Raw genomic sequence first — 15,659 nt, 5'->3', positions numbered from 1 at the left:
TTCCTCCTCGCCTTGCGAAGCGTCTTCTGGGCAAACTTCTTTCTCAGGCGCTTTATCTTTAGCTCTGCGAAATGTTTTTTCTTTTTCTTAATGGTTTCTGGCACAGCAGGAACCTTCTTTTTCTTCTCTTCTGCAACCTCCATGGTTCCAGCCGGAAAGAGCTCAAGTATTTTTCTGATTGTAATCTACGTTTCATAGAATAAAGCAAGCTCATATCTGAGCCAACATGTATAATTATGTTGGAATAAAATGCCCTGTGCTAAGTAAGAGGTTAACTTAACAGGTTGGGAAATCTAAAGTTTGGTTTCTGTGGCAAACCCTGGAACTCTGTGTCCCTTGTTTCTCAGTCCTAAATCAGCAAGACTCACCTTACAGTTGTGAAGGATGATAATGATATACTAATTTGGTTAGTGTTTTGTTCTTAGTATTTTACAACAATAAATTACATGTAAAGATCTGATAAAACAGACAAACCTCATTTATATGAATAGTTGGAGACACTCATAGATAAAACTTACAGATAATTTAGGAAATTCACTGAAGTTATTTTTTCACTTCCACATTTATCTTTTGGTTCCTGTATGTTTTCCAAAGTGTTTTGTTCTTTTCTGCATAAGACCTAAGAGACAGGGCACAAAACAGCAGGTTAGGTAATGGAGGAACTGATTTGCCAAGCATACCTAACAATCCTAAGTGTTTGTATGGCTAATCATAAAAGTGTCACAAAACATGCATGAAATAGTAGACATCTGTATTATGCTTGTACATTTCAGTAACTTATAAAAGAAGTAGAAAAATCAGTGTGGTGGATCCCAGCTACTTGGGAGGCTGAGGACCCTAAATTCAAGGCCAGCCACTATGGGCAGTTTAGTGAGATCCTGTCTCAAAGGAAAAAACAAAGCTGAAGGTATGGCTAAGGCATAGATTGTTAAACAGCATGTGCAAGGCCCTAGGTTCAGTCCCCAGTACTAGGGACCAGGTAGAATCATTAAGGAGATCAAGGGGTGTAATGGAATGGTAGAATGCTTGCCCATTATGTGTAAGGGCTCTGGTTTGATCCCCAGTACCACCAGAAAAAGTCAGTAAGGAATTAGAAGGCTTGAAGAGCACTGTTGCTGCCCAGGCCCTGGCTTCAGTCCCCAGTGCATGGCACGCCAAAGATGTCAGTCTTCTGTGGGAAACATTGCCTGGGGGGCATATTCATGAAAGGACTACACATTTTTCTTTTTCTGTTTTTCTTTTTTTTCCTGAGACAGGGTCGTGCCATGTACCTCAGACTGGTCCTGAACTCTCTATATAGCCTTGGCCTTGACCTCAAAGCAATCCTCCTACCTCAGCCTCCCAAGTGCTGGGGCTACAGGCATGTGCTACTGTACTTAGCTGCCTTTTTTTTTTTTTGTTTGTTTGTTTGTTTGATTTGGTTTTTAGAGATAAGATCTCACTGTGTATTCCAGACTAATCTCAAACTCTCAGTGATTCTCCTGCTCAGCTCCCAAGTGTTGGGATTACAGGTATACATCACTACCACCTGCCTAAGTAGCTTCTTTGTAACAATCTTTGGAGAAGGTACTGACCAGTACTAGTTTAACAAACAAGCAGTTGAAAATCCTCAGCCCTGGGCCAGCCAAATAGCTCAGCGGATTAAAGCACCTGCAAGCAGGCGCAGGCGCAGGTGCAGGGGCTGGGGGTTTGATCCCTGGGCCTGCTGTGCATACCCCACCCCCAGGGTGTGCTGAGACAGCAATTAAGATGGGGCGTAGTGGTGCGCTCCTGTAATCCCAGCTCTTGGAGGCTGTAAACAGGCGGATCACTATGAGTCTGTTCTGGTAGTGAGACCCTGAACACCCTGTAGACCCTTCCCTAAAATAAAATTTAAAAAAAATCCTCATTCCTTAAATTGAAGATTGGAGCAGACTGTGCTCATGCGGTGCTTGACCCTTGCTAGGCCCTTAATAAATATATAACCAACAAACCAATTTTAGAGCAAGGAACAGAGAGACTATATTAATCATCTCTTTGGCACAGGATATGAATTGGGAATGTAGTTGGAAATTGGACAAAAAGAAAAAAATTTTACTTGGCTTAAGTAACATGTTGGAAAACTCAGTTGAAGAGCTAGGTGGTCTGAGATTGGCCATCTCTTTAGCCATTTATCTGATAGTGGCCTTTTTTGCATCTATTAATGTATCTGGAGTCCAGAGCACACTTTTATGGTATTGTGGCATAGTAACTCACTTAAATGTCAATAGAGACCCTTGCAGAGACCTGCAAGGTTCAATAACTTCTGGTGTGGGTTTGTTTCTCCTGTCATCACCTATTATGTTTTTTTTTTTTTTTTTTTTAACGGCTTTAAAATTTCCACAGAGCAAAATTGGTCAGGATCATAATAGATGGCCCAGGAGCTGCCAAGGATACCCTTGTATGAGATGGGAAAAATTCAATACTGGCTTGATTTTATTTATCTAAATTGTAGGCTATGACTTCAATATAAGTCATATTGCAAATACACCATGGTGATGGCAAAGCACAAAGTTATGCGCTATGTTGAAGGGCCTTTTTTTACTCCCTGGAATTTTATAGTCTCAGATATTTCTTATTCCAATTATATAAAAATTCTTTTACTGTCAGCATGCATTGAGATTTTAGTGTGTTGAATTAAATTGTAATATCTTCTCAACAGCTAAAGATATTTTAGATATTTATGGTTAAATTGTTGCATCACTTATTTTTTATTATATATATTTAATTAATTAGTTAATTTGTACAGTGGGTCTCATTACACAGCTCAGACTCATAGATAATGATCTTCCTGTGTCAGCCTCCCCAGCACTGATATTACAGGTGTGTGCTACTACACCCAGTTTTGGTGGCTGTCTGGGCACCTGGGATCTTGCACTTGCCAAGCAGATGCTTAGAGTGCCGAGCTATCTCCCAGGCCCAGTTTTTAATTTTATTTTATTGGGTCTTGCAGTGTAGCCCAGCCTGGCCCTGAACTCATGGTAATCTACCTACCTGTCTCCTGAGTTCTGGGAATACAAGTATATACCACCACATCTAGCAATTGGTTTGCAGCTTGTTGTTTTGTTTTGTTTTGTTTTGTTTTGTTTTGTTTTGTTTTGTTTTGTTTTGGAGGAACCGGGGATTGAACTCAGGCCCTTGCGCCAGCCAGACAAGTGCTTATTTTACTGAGCTATCTCCCCGGCCTCATTGTTTTTGGTACCAGGGATTAAACTTGGAACCTTGTGCTTGCCAGGCAGGTGCTTATGTGGTTGAGCCACCTCCCTGGCCTGGTTTGTGTTGTTTTAAATTGTTACTTTTTTTTTTAATTGTTATTTTTTGTTTGTTTTTATGAATTTAGGGCATGGTTTACAGATTACACAAAGTTTCAGTAGATCAGACTCATAGTGATTCTCCTGTTTTCAGCCTCCCGAGTGCTGGGATTGTAGGAGTGTGTCACCATGCCCAGTCTCAATCACCGTCTCAGCGCGTTGGAGGCGGGGTCATCATGGCATGCCGGGGATTGAACCCAGGCTGCTGTTTTCTGCCGAAGCAGGTGCCTTAGTCGGCTAAGCATCTTGGAACCCTTAAAATGCTGAGTCAGTCAGGCTTGGTGGCTCGTGCCTGTAATCCCAGCACTTGGGAGGCTAAGGCAGGAGGAATGCTGTAAATTTGAAAGCAGCCTGGGCTACCTAGCTCAAGTTCAGCCTGCACTACAAAGTAAGACACTGTCTCACAAAGCAAAACAAAAACATCAGAAATCTGTGAGCTAATGCCAAGCTAAAGAACTGAGTTTTACTTTTATGGTTGATGCTTTAAAAATATTTTATGACTATAATTTTATTTGGGAATGCACATTTCTGTTTTTCTAACCCTTCCATATTTTGTGAGTATTAGCTGCCAAAGATGAATATATAAATCTAAGATTCATGCTCATCTACTCAAAATTACTATTCCCCATTTTTCTTAAGATGTATGTGTGATGAAGTCACCAGATTCTTTATGCAAGGTGGAAAGGTCTCCAGGTTGGTGCTCCATCACATTAGGAGAGCAGCGGTTGGGAGCCACACCCGCCTGCGTAGGGCCCGAGCGAGCGAGCTCCAGAGGAGCTGCTGGGACACACCATCTGCAAGACATCTCCCCGCGAGGGCGCCGAGCTCTGCTTTCTCGTAAATCCCAGCACGGCTGGATGCCTAACCTCTTGCCCAGAGCCTGGCTTTATGTGTGCCCGACCGAATTGCAAGAAGACTGACGCTTGAGAGAAATGGACTAGATTTTAATAAAAGGAACAGAAAAATCCTATATAAAATTATTTTATTTTATTTTTTTGCGGTATCAGGGATTGAATTCAGGATCCTGCGCTTGCCAGGCAAGCACTTATTCTACTGAGCTGTCTCCCTGGGCCCTAAAATTATTTTAAAATAATAATTTGTGACTGGGTGTGGTGGTGCTGACCTATAATCCCAGGACTCTGGAGGCTGAGACAGGAGGATTGTTTTAAGTTCAAAACCAGCTTGGGCTGCACAGTGAGTTCAAGGCCAGTCTGAACTACACAGAGAAACAATGTCTAGAAAAGAAAAAGAAAAAAAAATATATCTATATATATATATTAGTCATAGCTTGGGGACCATACAGCCAAATGGAACTTGTAAGACAACCATTATATCCCGTTAGAATTTATGCTTTTATCTAAAAGAATAAAAGATGGGTTACTTCACTGTAGCAAGAGGTTCAGGTAATCAACAAACAGTACTCGAGAGGCTGATAGATGCATGCTTTAGCCTGATTTTATTCATTCATTTATTTTTCTGGTGCTGAGGATTGAATTTCAGGGCTCTGTAGCTGATTTTTAAAGGATCATGAACTACAGCTGGGCTAGCCAAAGGGAGCACATTTCCTCTCTATTAATAAAGTTTGTGTTGTCTGTATGTGGCTTGTTAATGGTTGGGGTGTTAATGACCACAGTTAATCTTCTTTCTCAACTCTTTCCTAATCTAGTCTCTTAAATAGACATTTAAAAAGCTTTTAACTCCTTTTGAATTGGGTGCTCGTGGATTTCTGGTGAAGGTAGAGTGATAGTTATCAGCCCATTTAACAAAACGTGAGACAGCCAGGACAGCTGTAATGTGTATCTCTGCGCTGTTTTTGTTAAAATGCCACATGGCTAATACTTTGGAAATGATAAATTCTACGCAAGAAAACATCTTTATAGAGGGTATTTTCGTTTTATGCTGCATGTGTTGCATACCTAAGACTATGGTATGTCGTTGTCTAAAGAGCAAAGAACATAGAATGGATTAAAATGGTTCTGTAAATTTGGTTGATTTTCTTCTGTTTTATTTGCTGAATGAGACTATACCGAGGATACCTGGAAGACAGTGCTGTAGCTGGCAACTTAATCTTCCCTTAGGGACCAGGGAGATGGCTCAGTGGAATAAGTGCTTCCCTGGCAAGCGCAAGGGCCTGAGTTCAATCCCCAGTTCTTCCAAAAACAAAAAACACCCCCCCCCAAAAAAAAAACCCTTCCCTTAAACTGTCTTTCTCCTAGGGTTTTAGGGCAACAATGGGAATTTCTCAATCCTGGACCAACTGAAGCCACTCATCAAATATGTAATCAATCCATGTGCAGGGAACTTTGCATATGTTCTTTTCCTGCCTTGCTTTTTGGTCATGGATTTTTTTCTGTGGGATTTTGCCCACTTAGCGAGCTTATAGAATTTATATGGGAACTCTAAAATGAGAAGACGGCTCATTGATTACATACGCATTTCACAATTGGCCAGACTACTGCCTCCAGATAATTAGGTGAGTAGTTCAGTGAAGCAGCATATCAATTGGTTTTCATCATATTATGTTAATATTCTTGAGAGACTCACAGTGTCTAGTCAGGCTTTTAACGTGTAGGTAGCCCAAATTGGCCTTGAACTCGGGATCCTCCTACCTGTGTCCCAGCTGTTGGGGTTACAAGCCAGCACCATTGTGCTAGCTTAGGTTCAGCTTTTCATTGTTTTGACTTACAACAGAATTTAACTAGGCACACTAGTGCATCACTATACTATTGCAAGTTTGAGGCCAGCCTGGCAGTTTAGGGAGACCCTATCCCAAAATAAAAATTGTGGAGCTGGGGAAGTAGCTCAGTGGTCTAAGCGCCTGCCTGGCAAGCTCAAGGTCCCAGGTTCAATCTCTGGTACTGTATGCTGTGCAGGTTCTAGAACCCCAGATGTGATGTGATGGCCCCGGAACCCAGCGCAGTGGCACATGCCTGTAATCCCAGCAGTAAGGGAGGCAGAGACAGGAGGATCACTACCAGTCTGAACTGTGTAATGAGACACTGTATCCAAAAAAATTTTAAAAAACGAGAGAAAGAAATTGAGCTAGATGTCCTGAACCAGCGGGTCAGTCAACGAAGGTCACCTGGGGGAGGAGCGGGGAATTGAAGAGGGGACAAAGGACAGGAGACGCGAAGAATGGAGATGACAGGATTCTGATCAAGTCTCGTTTATTCAGGGGAGGTGCTGGGTATGTATAGGGAGTGTAGGAATGAGGAAGTCTCGGCTCTAGGGGTCAGCAGGTATCTAGGCAACAGGGGAAGGTGCGACCCCTGGGGCATAGCACGTGATTCAGGGGGAATGGGCAAGGTGAGAAGGACCCTAAACTTAACTCAGCAGGGGAATAGAAACCTAAAATGGCTGACACTGTTATAAAATGGATACCAGTTAATGGCCTCCCACAGCTAGAGGTGGAGGTACATGCCTATAATACCAGCATTTGGGGGGCTGAGGCAGGAGGATCCTCAGGAATTTGAGGCCAGCTTGAACTACAAAACAAGACTTTGTCTCAAAAATTAATTAATTAAAAATTGAAAAGGGCTGGGGTGTCTAACTCAGTGGTAGAATTTAATCCCCAGTACCACAAAAAGAGAAATACCGTAGCAAGGGTACTAGAGCAGAGTCTGAACTAGACAAAGCAGACTGAAAATAGACTGATGCCAGGGACCTCATGTATATATTATGTGTATGGTTTTGTGGTTCTGAGTTTGACTGGTTAGTTGGACATGGTGAGGCACACCAGTGATCCCAGCACCCTTGATGACTGAGGGAGGGGAACTGCCTAACCTGAGGATTCAGTGATTCTCACTAACAGTCTACATTGGCCTCAAACTCACAGCAGTCCTCCTGCCTCAGCCTCCCAAATGCTGGGATTGATTACAGGGAATACCAGCATGTCTGGAATTCAAAATTTAAAAAGGTCTAGCTGTGCAGTTGAGGCTATATGGTGACACCCTGAGACACTGTCTCTAAAAATCAAAACAAAAAACAAACGAAACAGGGGGTCGGGGGGAAAGGCAGGGGATGTAGCTCAAGTGCAAAGGCTCTGGGTTCAATCTCCAGTGTGTATGGGTGGTGGTGGGGGGGGGTAATAATACCAAGAGCTGAGCATTTTACCTGTTTTCTGGGTCTTCCTACCTTTTGTGTAAAGACAGCTATAATTAACTGCTGGGAAATGGTGGATTTTTAAATGTTTTCTTTTACCCTCATGGATTTTTATTTTATTTTGCGGAACTGGGGATTGAACTCAGGCCCTTGCGCTTGCTAGGGAAGTGCTTATTCCACTGAGCCATCTCCCCGGCCCCCTCATGGATTTTCAAATGTTTTCTTTTACCCTCAGAATATATGGAACTCACCCCCCTCTTCTGCTTTACCTCCTCACCCTTTGTCTTTTGGGGGGAGAATAGTTCTCTCTGTTGAAGAGTCCCCTGTCAGCAGTTTGAAATGTGGATTCTGTGTCTGACCACAAAGTTCTTTAATGTTTTTCCAAGACTGATTTTTGTCCAAATTGCTGGATTAGGTGCTTTTCCCTCAGCATTTAGAAGACTGTGAAAGGAATTTGCCTTTGCTCATAGGCTTTTGGGTTTTGTTTTGGCTTTTGGGTTTTGAGATAGGGTCCCATCATGTGTGTAGTTCAGGTTGGCTTGAACTCATTTTGTAGCTCAGCCTGAGCGCAGAGTCCTGAACTCCCGGCGATCCGAGTGCTGGGGTCGCAGGTGTGCACCACCACGCCTGGCCATGACTGTGGTGATTGAAGCTTCTCTTCTGTGTCTATATGGGGACTAGCCTCCAAAGTCTGTCTATAGTGGTTAATGCTTTTACCGGAGAGTTCTGTCTGTATTCAAGAGAAGGCTATAAGAGCTGTCTTGCTTGAAAAATTCTAGAAACTTTACAAGCTGTTCACCCCTTTCCATGAAGATTTCCACAAGGATATGGTTGCACTCTTCTCTTCCTCTGTCACGGAGTTGGGATTCTACCTTAATCACTCCGTCACCCTGCCTTTGGGTCTCATTTCTCACAGGGGGACACTTCCCCCCAGGCTCAGTGTGAGCCACCAGCGTGATGCCTTATCTGGTCTAGGCTCTAGCCTTAAATTGTCCGTCTGGCTTTGTGTTTCATTTGACCCTAATACACTGGGTCGCACTGTCTAAAAGAGAATTATGTCTCCTCCTCTGTCTGGGTGCATTTCTCATTTCTTATTGCAGCTCCTGAGCAGATCTGTAACTTCAAGGTTAAGATAAGACACATTCCATCAGAACTATGTCGTCATCCTTGCCAGCTTCTGATCTGTGACTGTCCAGGAGATTTACAAGACAACTGCGTGCCATTCTTTAAAGAATATTATGGTTGGACTCTGACTCCTGGCATGAGGCCCAGTTCGATTTGTCAGCTGCTACAAAACCTATTTCCCAAAGAGAGAGGGGCCTCAGCCCATGTGCCTTTTGTGCAGCGTAAGGATGAGAAGGAGGGAGTGGATCCGAATCCTTACTTTCTGATATGAAAGAGAAAGAGAAAGAGTGGACAGTAGAATACTTTGTTCCTTTCCTGATTGAATTTAATTTTTTTCTCCCTCTTTTCTTCCCTTGCTTCCTCTCTCCCTTCCTTCCGTGAATGAGGGAGCAAATATAGGACCTTGCTTTAAAAAAAAAAAAAAAATATTTATTTGGTACCAGGTCTCGCTATGCAGCTCAGACTTGTAGTGATCCTCCTGTCTCTGCCTCCCCAGCTCTGGGATTACAGGCATGTGCCACCATGCCCAGTTCCAGGGCTGGCACTGCAAGCATGTTGTACCAGGCATTAAATCTGGGTCCTTGAGCTTGTCAGATAGGCATTTAGACCACCCAGTTATTTCCCCAGCACTAGCACTTTACTTTTAAACACGCCAAGTATTATAGCTCTGTGATTGAGCTCTATCCCTACCCTAAATCTTCTTCCTTCCCATCTCCTCTCTCTGTCTGTCTGTCTGTCTCTCTCTCTTTTTTAATCTTTTTGAGGTACGGTTTTACTATGCAGTTCAGGCTGGTTTTGAACTAACTTTGTAGCCCAGGCTGGCCTTGAATTCTCAGCGATCCTCCTGCATCAGCCTCCCAAGTGCTGGGATTACAGGCATGTGCCAGGGTTCTGAAACCCCTTTTCTTCTTCTTCTTCTTCTTTTTTTTTTTTTTTTTGCAGAACCAGGGATTGAACTCAGGCCCTTGCGCTTACCAGGGAAGCACTTATTCCACTGAGCCATCTCCCTAGCCCCTTGAAACCCTTTTTCTTAGTGTAAACAATTTTAAACATTTTATCAAAATGCTACCATAGTTGTCTTTTTTTTTTTCTGTCCTTTATTCCATTACAGAATTAGCATTGGTCTTTTTCTTTTTTTTTGCAGTACCAGGGATCAAACTCAGGACCTTGCGCTTGCCAGGCAGGCACTTATGCCACTGAGCTGTATCCCTGGCCCAGCATTGGTCTTTAATTCTGCCATTTCCAATGCTTTTCTGACTGAATACTGTAGTTCACCCTTGAAAGAACCTACTCTGCTCTCTGAAAGTTTATTAGTTTTCCAGAGCCTTAAAAGGGGCACCGTTCCTCTTTCTTTTGCTATCTGCTAACATGTTGAGCTGCATGTGACATGATTTACCAGCTTAGGAATTCCGAAGGTCACATATTTCCTTCTGCAGTTGTATTGGCTCTAACATGGTTCCACAAAATATTCTCTTTGGGGGACATAATAGCTCTTTGCTTTCAGCATAAACTCACTCTTTTCCCTGGGAGGTAGGCAGTAGGATTTATTTGGCCCGCTTTTAATGATGCTAGGATTACATCTAAAATTTATTTACTCAAGTCCATACATGGCAAGTGAATCACAGAACCAGAGCCCTGTTTTAATCCCCTCCCCCTTTTTTATTTTGCTTGTTTGAGACAAGGTCCTGCTGTATGTTCCAGACTGGCCTTGAATTCACTATGTAGCCCAAGCTGCTGCCCTTGCATTCTAAGGAAACCTCCTGCCTCAGCTTTCTCAGTGCTGTACTACATTACAATATGCAAATCTGTAATCCCAGCTTTTTAAATTTTTTTGTTTTGTTTAATTTTACTGTATTTTTTTGGTTGAATTGTTTTTTAGGGGAGGTTTATGTTTTGTTTTTGGTGCTGAGGACTGAACCCAAGGCTTCCAGCTTGCTAGGCAAGCGTTCTACTGCTGAGCCAAATCCCCAGCCCCTGTTTTGTTTGAGACAGGGTCTCGCTATGCAGTTCAGGGTGGCCTTGAGCTCCCTCTGTAACCCGGGCTGGTCTCCAACTTGCAAGGATCTGTCTGCCTCAGCCTCCCAAGTGCTGGGATTAAAGGGGTGTACACCAGCACACCCAGCTGAGGTTTCTTACTTTGTTTTAAATTTTAATATCATTATTTATTGATACAGGGTCTCAATACACAGCTCAGACACGTAGTGTTCCTCCTGTGTCAGCCTCCCCAGTGCTGGGATTACGGGCGTGTGCCACTGTGCCCAGTTTTGGGGCATGCATAGCACACCCAGGATTCTGGGGCCGGCATGGTGTGGGTACTGGGGATCAAACTGGGGTCCTTGTGCTTGCCAGACAGGCACTTAGACCACCAAGCTATCTAGCCCTCACTCAGGTTTCTTGATAGGTCTTTTCAAATTTGAGGGAAATCACCTGTAATTAAAATTTTTATTTTATCCTTATAACCTTTTGTTTCCTCTGAAAGCCAAAATAATGGCCACTCTCTGCTTTTCCTTAAGAGGGATTCTCTGCTTTTGACTGTCCCTTGTCCTTCCTCCCTATGGCATGGCTTCTGGCTCAGGTGCAGGTGCGACTCAGGTGGAGCTCTGGCTTGGGCTGTGCAGCCCGGGCCTTGCACCTCTGAGAGGGAGAGCAAAGCACAGGGGACTTTGCAGCTAGGGAAGGAAAGATGTATAGAACTTAGTCTCTTTTCTTTATCCCCGCACTCCTTTTCTCAATTGTACTATTAGGGGTTACTGAGGTAGAGAATTGTGTATTTTTTTTTTTTTTAATTTATTTATTTATTTATCCATCTATCCATTTATGTGTGTGTGGCTAGCTCAGCCCACCAGGGGGCACGGCTGGCTGGCATGTGGTGCTGGGGAATCGAACCGTGGTCCCTGTGCTTCAGGCAAGCTTGTTCCAAGTAGGTGCTTTAGACCACTGAGCCATCTCACCAGCCCCGAGAATTGTGTATTAATAATGTATCAGATGGGTAATAATTACTAAGAAATCAGTTCCATAATGTTACCTGAACAACAAATGAGTAACTTTAGTTTTAGCTATTTTTGAGTAGTTTTAATGTAACAGTTACGTTTGTGGCTGACCTGCCCTTTCCTCCTTTTTGTAACCACTGTACTTAGAAATTATTTTTTCTTCCCACTCTAATTTCTATGGAAAGGTTTCTGTGTTTTTTTATTTTTTTATTTTTTTGTCATTGTTTCAGGACTCTGGACTCCAGTTCTGTGCCTACTAATCACCCAAGAAAGAAAGTTATATTGTTTCTTTCAAATGCTTCCCCTCCCCCTCATGTTCCCCCCCACACCGATTTTTATTAACTGTACAGTGACAGATGGCAGAAAAGGCCCGGCCCAAAATGCTTCTAGCGGGCTAGGGGGTGGTTTCTAGGAGCCTGCGGTAGAACCTAGTGTTTCCCCTCCCCCTTCCAGGGAGCACTAATCTTGTTAGATGATCTTAAAATGCTGCTGATTAATTTGCAGTGCTTTTGAATAAATTTTGGATTTAAAATCCAAGAAACCATTCCCTTGAGCTCTGAATGTCTTAGCTTTGAGGTCAAGGGAGGCACCTTCCAACTTCACCACCCAGTCTTCTTTGAAAAAGAAAGTTAAGCCTTTTAACTTTCTTTTGCCTCTCCCCCTTAGTCGGCTACGGCTGCCAGTTGCCATGGCAACGGAATGGGACAGCTGCGCAGTGGCGCCCTGGCAGCTGGGTGGGGGCGGGGGAACTGCCAGCCCGCCAAGCCCCAGACCTGGGAGGGAAGGCCCCTCTGTTAGCCCAGAGGGAAAGAAAGAACTGGGGCGATCCGGTAGGTAAAAAAGGGAACCCCAGTTCATTTAATTTGGAGGCCTTCTGCATGAAGGTATCAAGGGAAATTTTCCTCTTCCCTTCCTCAAACTGAAGAACACATATGTAAATCTTTTTCCTGGTGAAGCAGGGGAGACCGTAGCCACAAAGCTTCAATGCATGCATCTAACATGGGGCTGGTTTTAACCCCAGCGCTCTGACCTAAACTGCTCAGCTCCCGGAAATTCCAAGGTGAGTGAGGGTGGGGGCGGGGTACGCTCCCTCGAATATGACATTTCCTGTCTCTGGTGAGGTCGGAGGCAGAATTTTAAATAAAACAAGTCAGATTTTCTTGAAGCTTAGCAGCCTCGTAAATTCATGAAAAGATTATATGAAAGCTCCAAACTACATTGTACCCCCTCTTTCAGATAAAGTATCTTAAGAAAACCTTAGCTCTATTATGGGGCAGTAATGGGTACGGGCAGATTTTCAGGTGGGCCTACCTATTGCTGGTAAGTTCTGGAGATATGTTTCCAACAATATGTTCTTATAATAATTTCTTTAAATATACAAATTTGAAATAAATTGATAATACAACTTCTGGTGCTAACTTGAACATGATTCTGAGAAGTAGTGGCCTTTTTTATTCCTATAAGTTTCTGGTCAAGCTGAAAATATTTGGTAGAGTACTAAAAAACATCTTTAAAGATTACAGCAAAATATAAATGAAGTTCAGCTAAGAAATTGGCTCCTGTATAATCCAGACTGTAGGTACCATTTAGCACGGTGAAGGAAGAATTCAATTCCTAAAAAACGGTTAAGGGAGCAACTGTGTGGAAATTTAAAAAACTAAATGAAATTCTCTGTTGGGCACCCCCTGATGTGCATATTTCTGAGTTGAACTCGATTTCCATTTGTGTCGCCTTGCTTCAGCTTCCCTGTGCTATGAATGGCTCCTCTGTGCTTTGAGGAGCCTTCATGTTGATGCTGAGTCTGGATGGAGCCAGACTTTTTTCCCTCCTCCTCTTCCTTTGGCCCAAAGTCAGCTTCAGTGAAGAGGAGAGGTACCTCCTAACTATTTGGGTTAGTTGAGCCCTGGGAATTACTGAATAATCCAGTGACTGTGAATTTCAAGACTAAATTTTTTTTTCCTCCCTTGCTTCTTTCCCATCCCCAGATGAGCTTGCTAAAAAGGAGACTTAGTGTGTCTGAGATGTCAGCTCCGCTTCTGTGAGCTGATGGATGTGCTAACGCAGACAAACTTAGTTTGTGTAGGGGAAATGTACCGAGTCACTGGAAACGTGATGAAAGGTCCTAAGTGGGCTTTTTTTTTTTTTTTTTTTAAACCTTGCTAAAAGACCAGTCAAGAGGCTCAGTAAATTTACATTTTGGTGACTTCTTTTTTCATTTTTATAAACTCTTATTCACATTGGAGGGAAAGGTTTTCTTCTGTCTTTAGAAAAATTTTCCTAAAGGTTTACCTCATTTTTGAGTCCCTGATTTATAAACACAAAAGGAGCCAGGATATATACTATACTATTTATCATTTGGAATATGAAAATAAAGGAGTTTGACAATTATGCCACCCAATAATTTTGATCTCTTTAAAGAAAATTGTAAGGGCCAGCCAGATAGCTCAGCAGAGTAAAGTGCGTGCTTTGGCAGAGCACAGTGGCCAGGGTTTGACTCTGATGTGCCATGCTGGCCCCACCCCCAGGGTGCCCTGATACTGCAATTGAGACTGGGTATGGTGGCGCACACCTGTAATCCCAGCATTTGGGAGGCTGAACACAGGAGGATCACTATGAGAGTCTGATCTATGTAGTGAGATTGTACACCCTATACACCCTGTCCTAAATTCATGTAGAAAATAGAAAAGAAAATTGTAGTTTGAGAAGCGAAGACTTATTTTTAAAAAGTAAATTCTTAGGAGTTATCTGTGTAATGATTATAGATCCAGGAAAAGGGTACCTGGCGACTTGGTATTCTGCCCTTCTCGACATCAAGACAGTCTTTAATCCTGACTTGTGTTGTAACCATTGTGTCCTTCCCCTTTGCAGGAACCCGGTGGCCTTAGTCCTTCAGGAGGAACGGTGTGCGACATGGGAAAGAAAACCAAGAGGACAGCTGACAGTTCTTCTTCAGAGGATGAGGAGGAATATGTCGTGGAGAAAGTGTTAGACAGGCGCGTGGTTAAGGGGCAAGTGGAGTATCTGCTGAAGTGGAAAGGCTTTTCTGAGTAAGTGCATTCTCAGGCTATAAGACTATGTAAAGATAGAAACCTTTCTTACTCGTCAGCCCCTCATTTTTGTCTTTTCTGCCCTGTGCAGTGAATCACTCATGCTCCCCCTGTGGACTTCATTTTCTGGTGGCATGGCTTTCGAGGGCAGTGTAATGATGTAGTTAGGGGCACAGCACTGGGAGCCAGAGCGCCTCGGTCCAGACTACTGCGCTACTGCTTGTTATACTAGTTGGATGACTTTGGCTAATTTCCTTCAGATTTTCCACCTCAACTAATAAGGATAAGAAGTAGTATTTAGGGGCCGGGGAGATAGCTCAGTAGAATAAGCACTTGCCTGGCAAGCTCAAGACCGTAAATTCAATCCCTGGTTCTGTAAAAAAAAAGAGTATTTAAACAAAGTTGTTGAGCAAATGTACCAAGCCTGACACATAAGCATAATTAAAGTTGATATTAGTACTGTTGGATACAATGTAGCTAAAATGTATACATTTAAATAATGAGCCTAGGGCCAGTGAAATAGCTCAGCAGTCTAGAGCTCCTGCTAGCTTAGGCAGGCACAGAGGACCATGATTCGATCCCCGGCACTGCATACTGTGCCCACAGGGTGGGCTGAGCTGGCCAAAAAGTAAAAAAAATTAAAAATAAGTAATGAGTCTACCATGGTGGTGCATACTTGTAGTGCCAGTACTTAGGAGGGTGAGGCAGGAGAGTCATTGAGTTTGAGTTTCGCATGGGCTATGCAATGGTGTAGTAAGACCTTGTCTCAAAATAAATTTTTAAGAGATTTGAGGGCTGGACATGGTGATGTATGCCTATTGTATCAGCACTTTCGAGGCTGAGGTAAGATGATCTCTTGAGTTCAAGGCCAGCCTGGACTACATAGCAAGACCCTATCTGAAAAACAAAGGTGGAAAAAAAAAAAAAACAAAGATGGGAGAGTAGGGGGCTGGTGAGATGGCTCAGTGGGGGGCTGGTGAGATGGCTCAGTGGTCTAAAGCACCTACTTGGAACAAGCTTAGCAAAGCACAGGGACCACGGTTCAATCCCCCAGCACCACATGCCAG

The 15,659-nt window shown here is 43.2% G+C and overlaps 1 protein-coding gene across 4 annotated transcripts in view; it reads left to right on the top strand.

Annotated features, from left to right (window-relative positions):
- The window catches only part of Cbx5 (chromobox 5), a 71,209-nt gene that overhangs the window by 28,339 nt on the left and 27,211 nt on the right, over positions 1-15,659 (top strand). Inside the window, exons 1-3 of one of the 4 annotated variants that reach the window (XM_023722844.1) lie at positions 12,330-12,375; positions 12,502-12,605; positions 14,414-14,592. In XM_023722844.1, the coding sequence (XP_023578612.1) occupies positions 14,456-14,592 (137 nt within the window). In that variant the 5' untranslated portion in view covers positions 12,330-12,375; positions 12,502-12,605; positions 14,414-14,455. Of the gene's footprint in view, positions 1-12,293; positions 12,606-14,413; positions 14,593-15,659 lie in introns of those variants that run through there. The other 3 variants (XM_004637922.3, XM_004637924.3, XM_004637923.3) reach the window with 3 other exon arrangements.

The sequence above is a fragment of the Octodon degus genome, unplaced genomic scaffold (assembly GCF_000260255.1).
Source record: "Octodon degus isolate 3935 unplaced genomic scaffold, OctDeg1.0 scaffold00093, whole genome shotgun sequence".
NCBI classification, from domain to species: domain Eukaryota; kingdom Metazoa; phylum Chordata; class Mammalia; order Rodentia; family Octodontidae; genus Octodon; species Octodon degus.
Note: the sequence above shows the minus strand (reverse complement) of the source record. Positions and strands in the feature narration are given on the sequence as shown.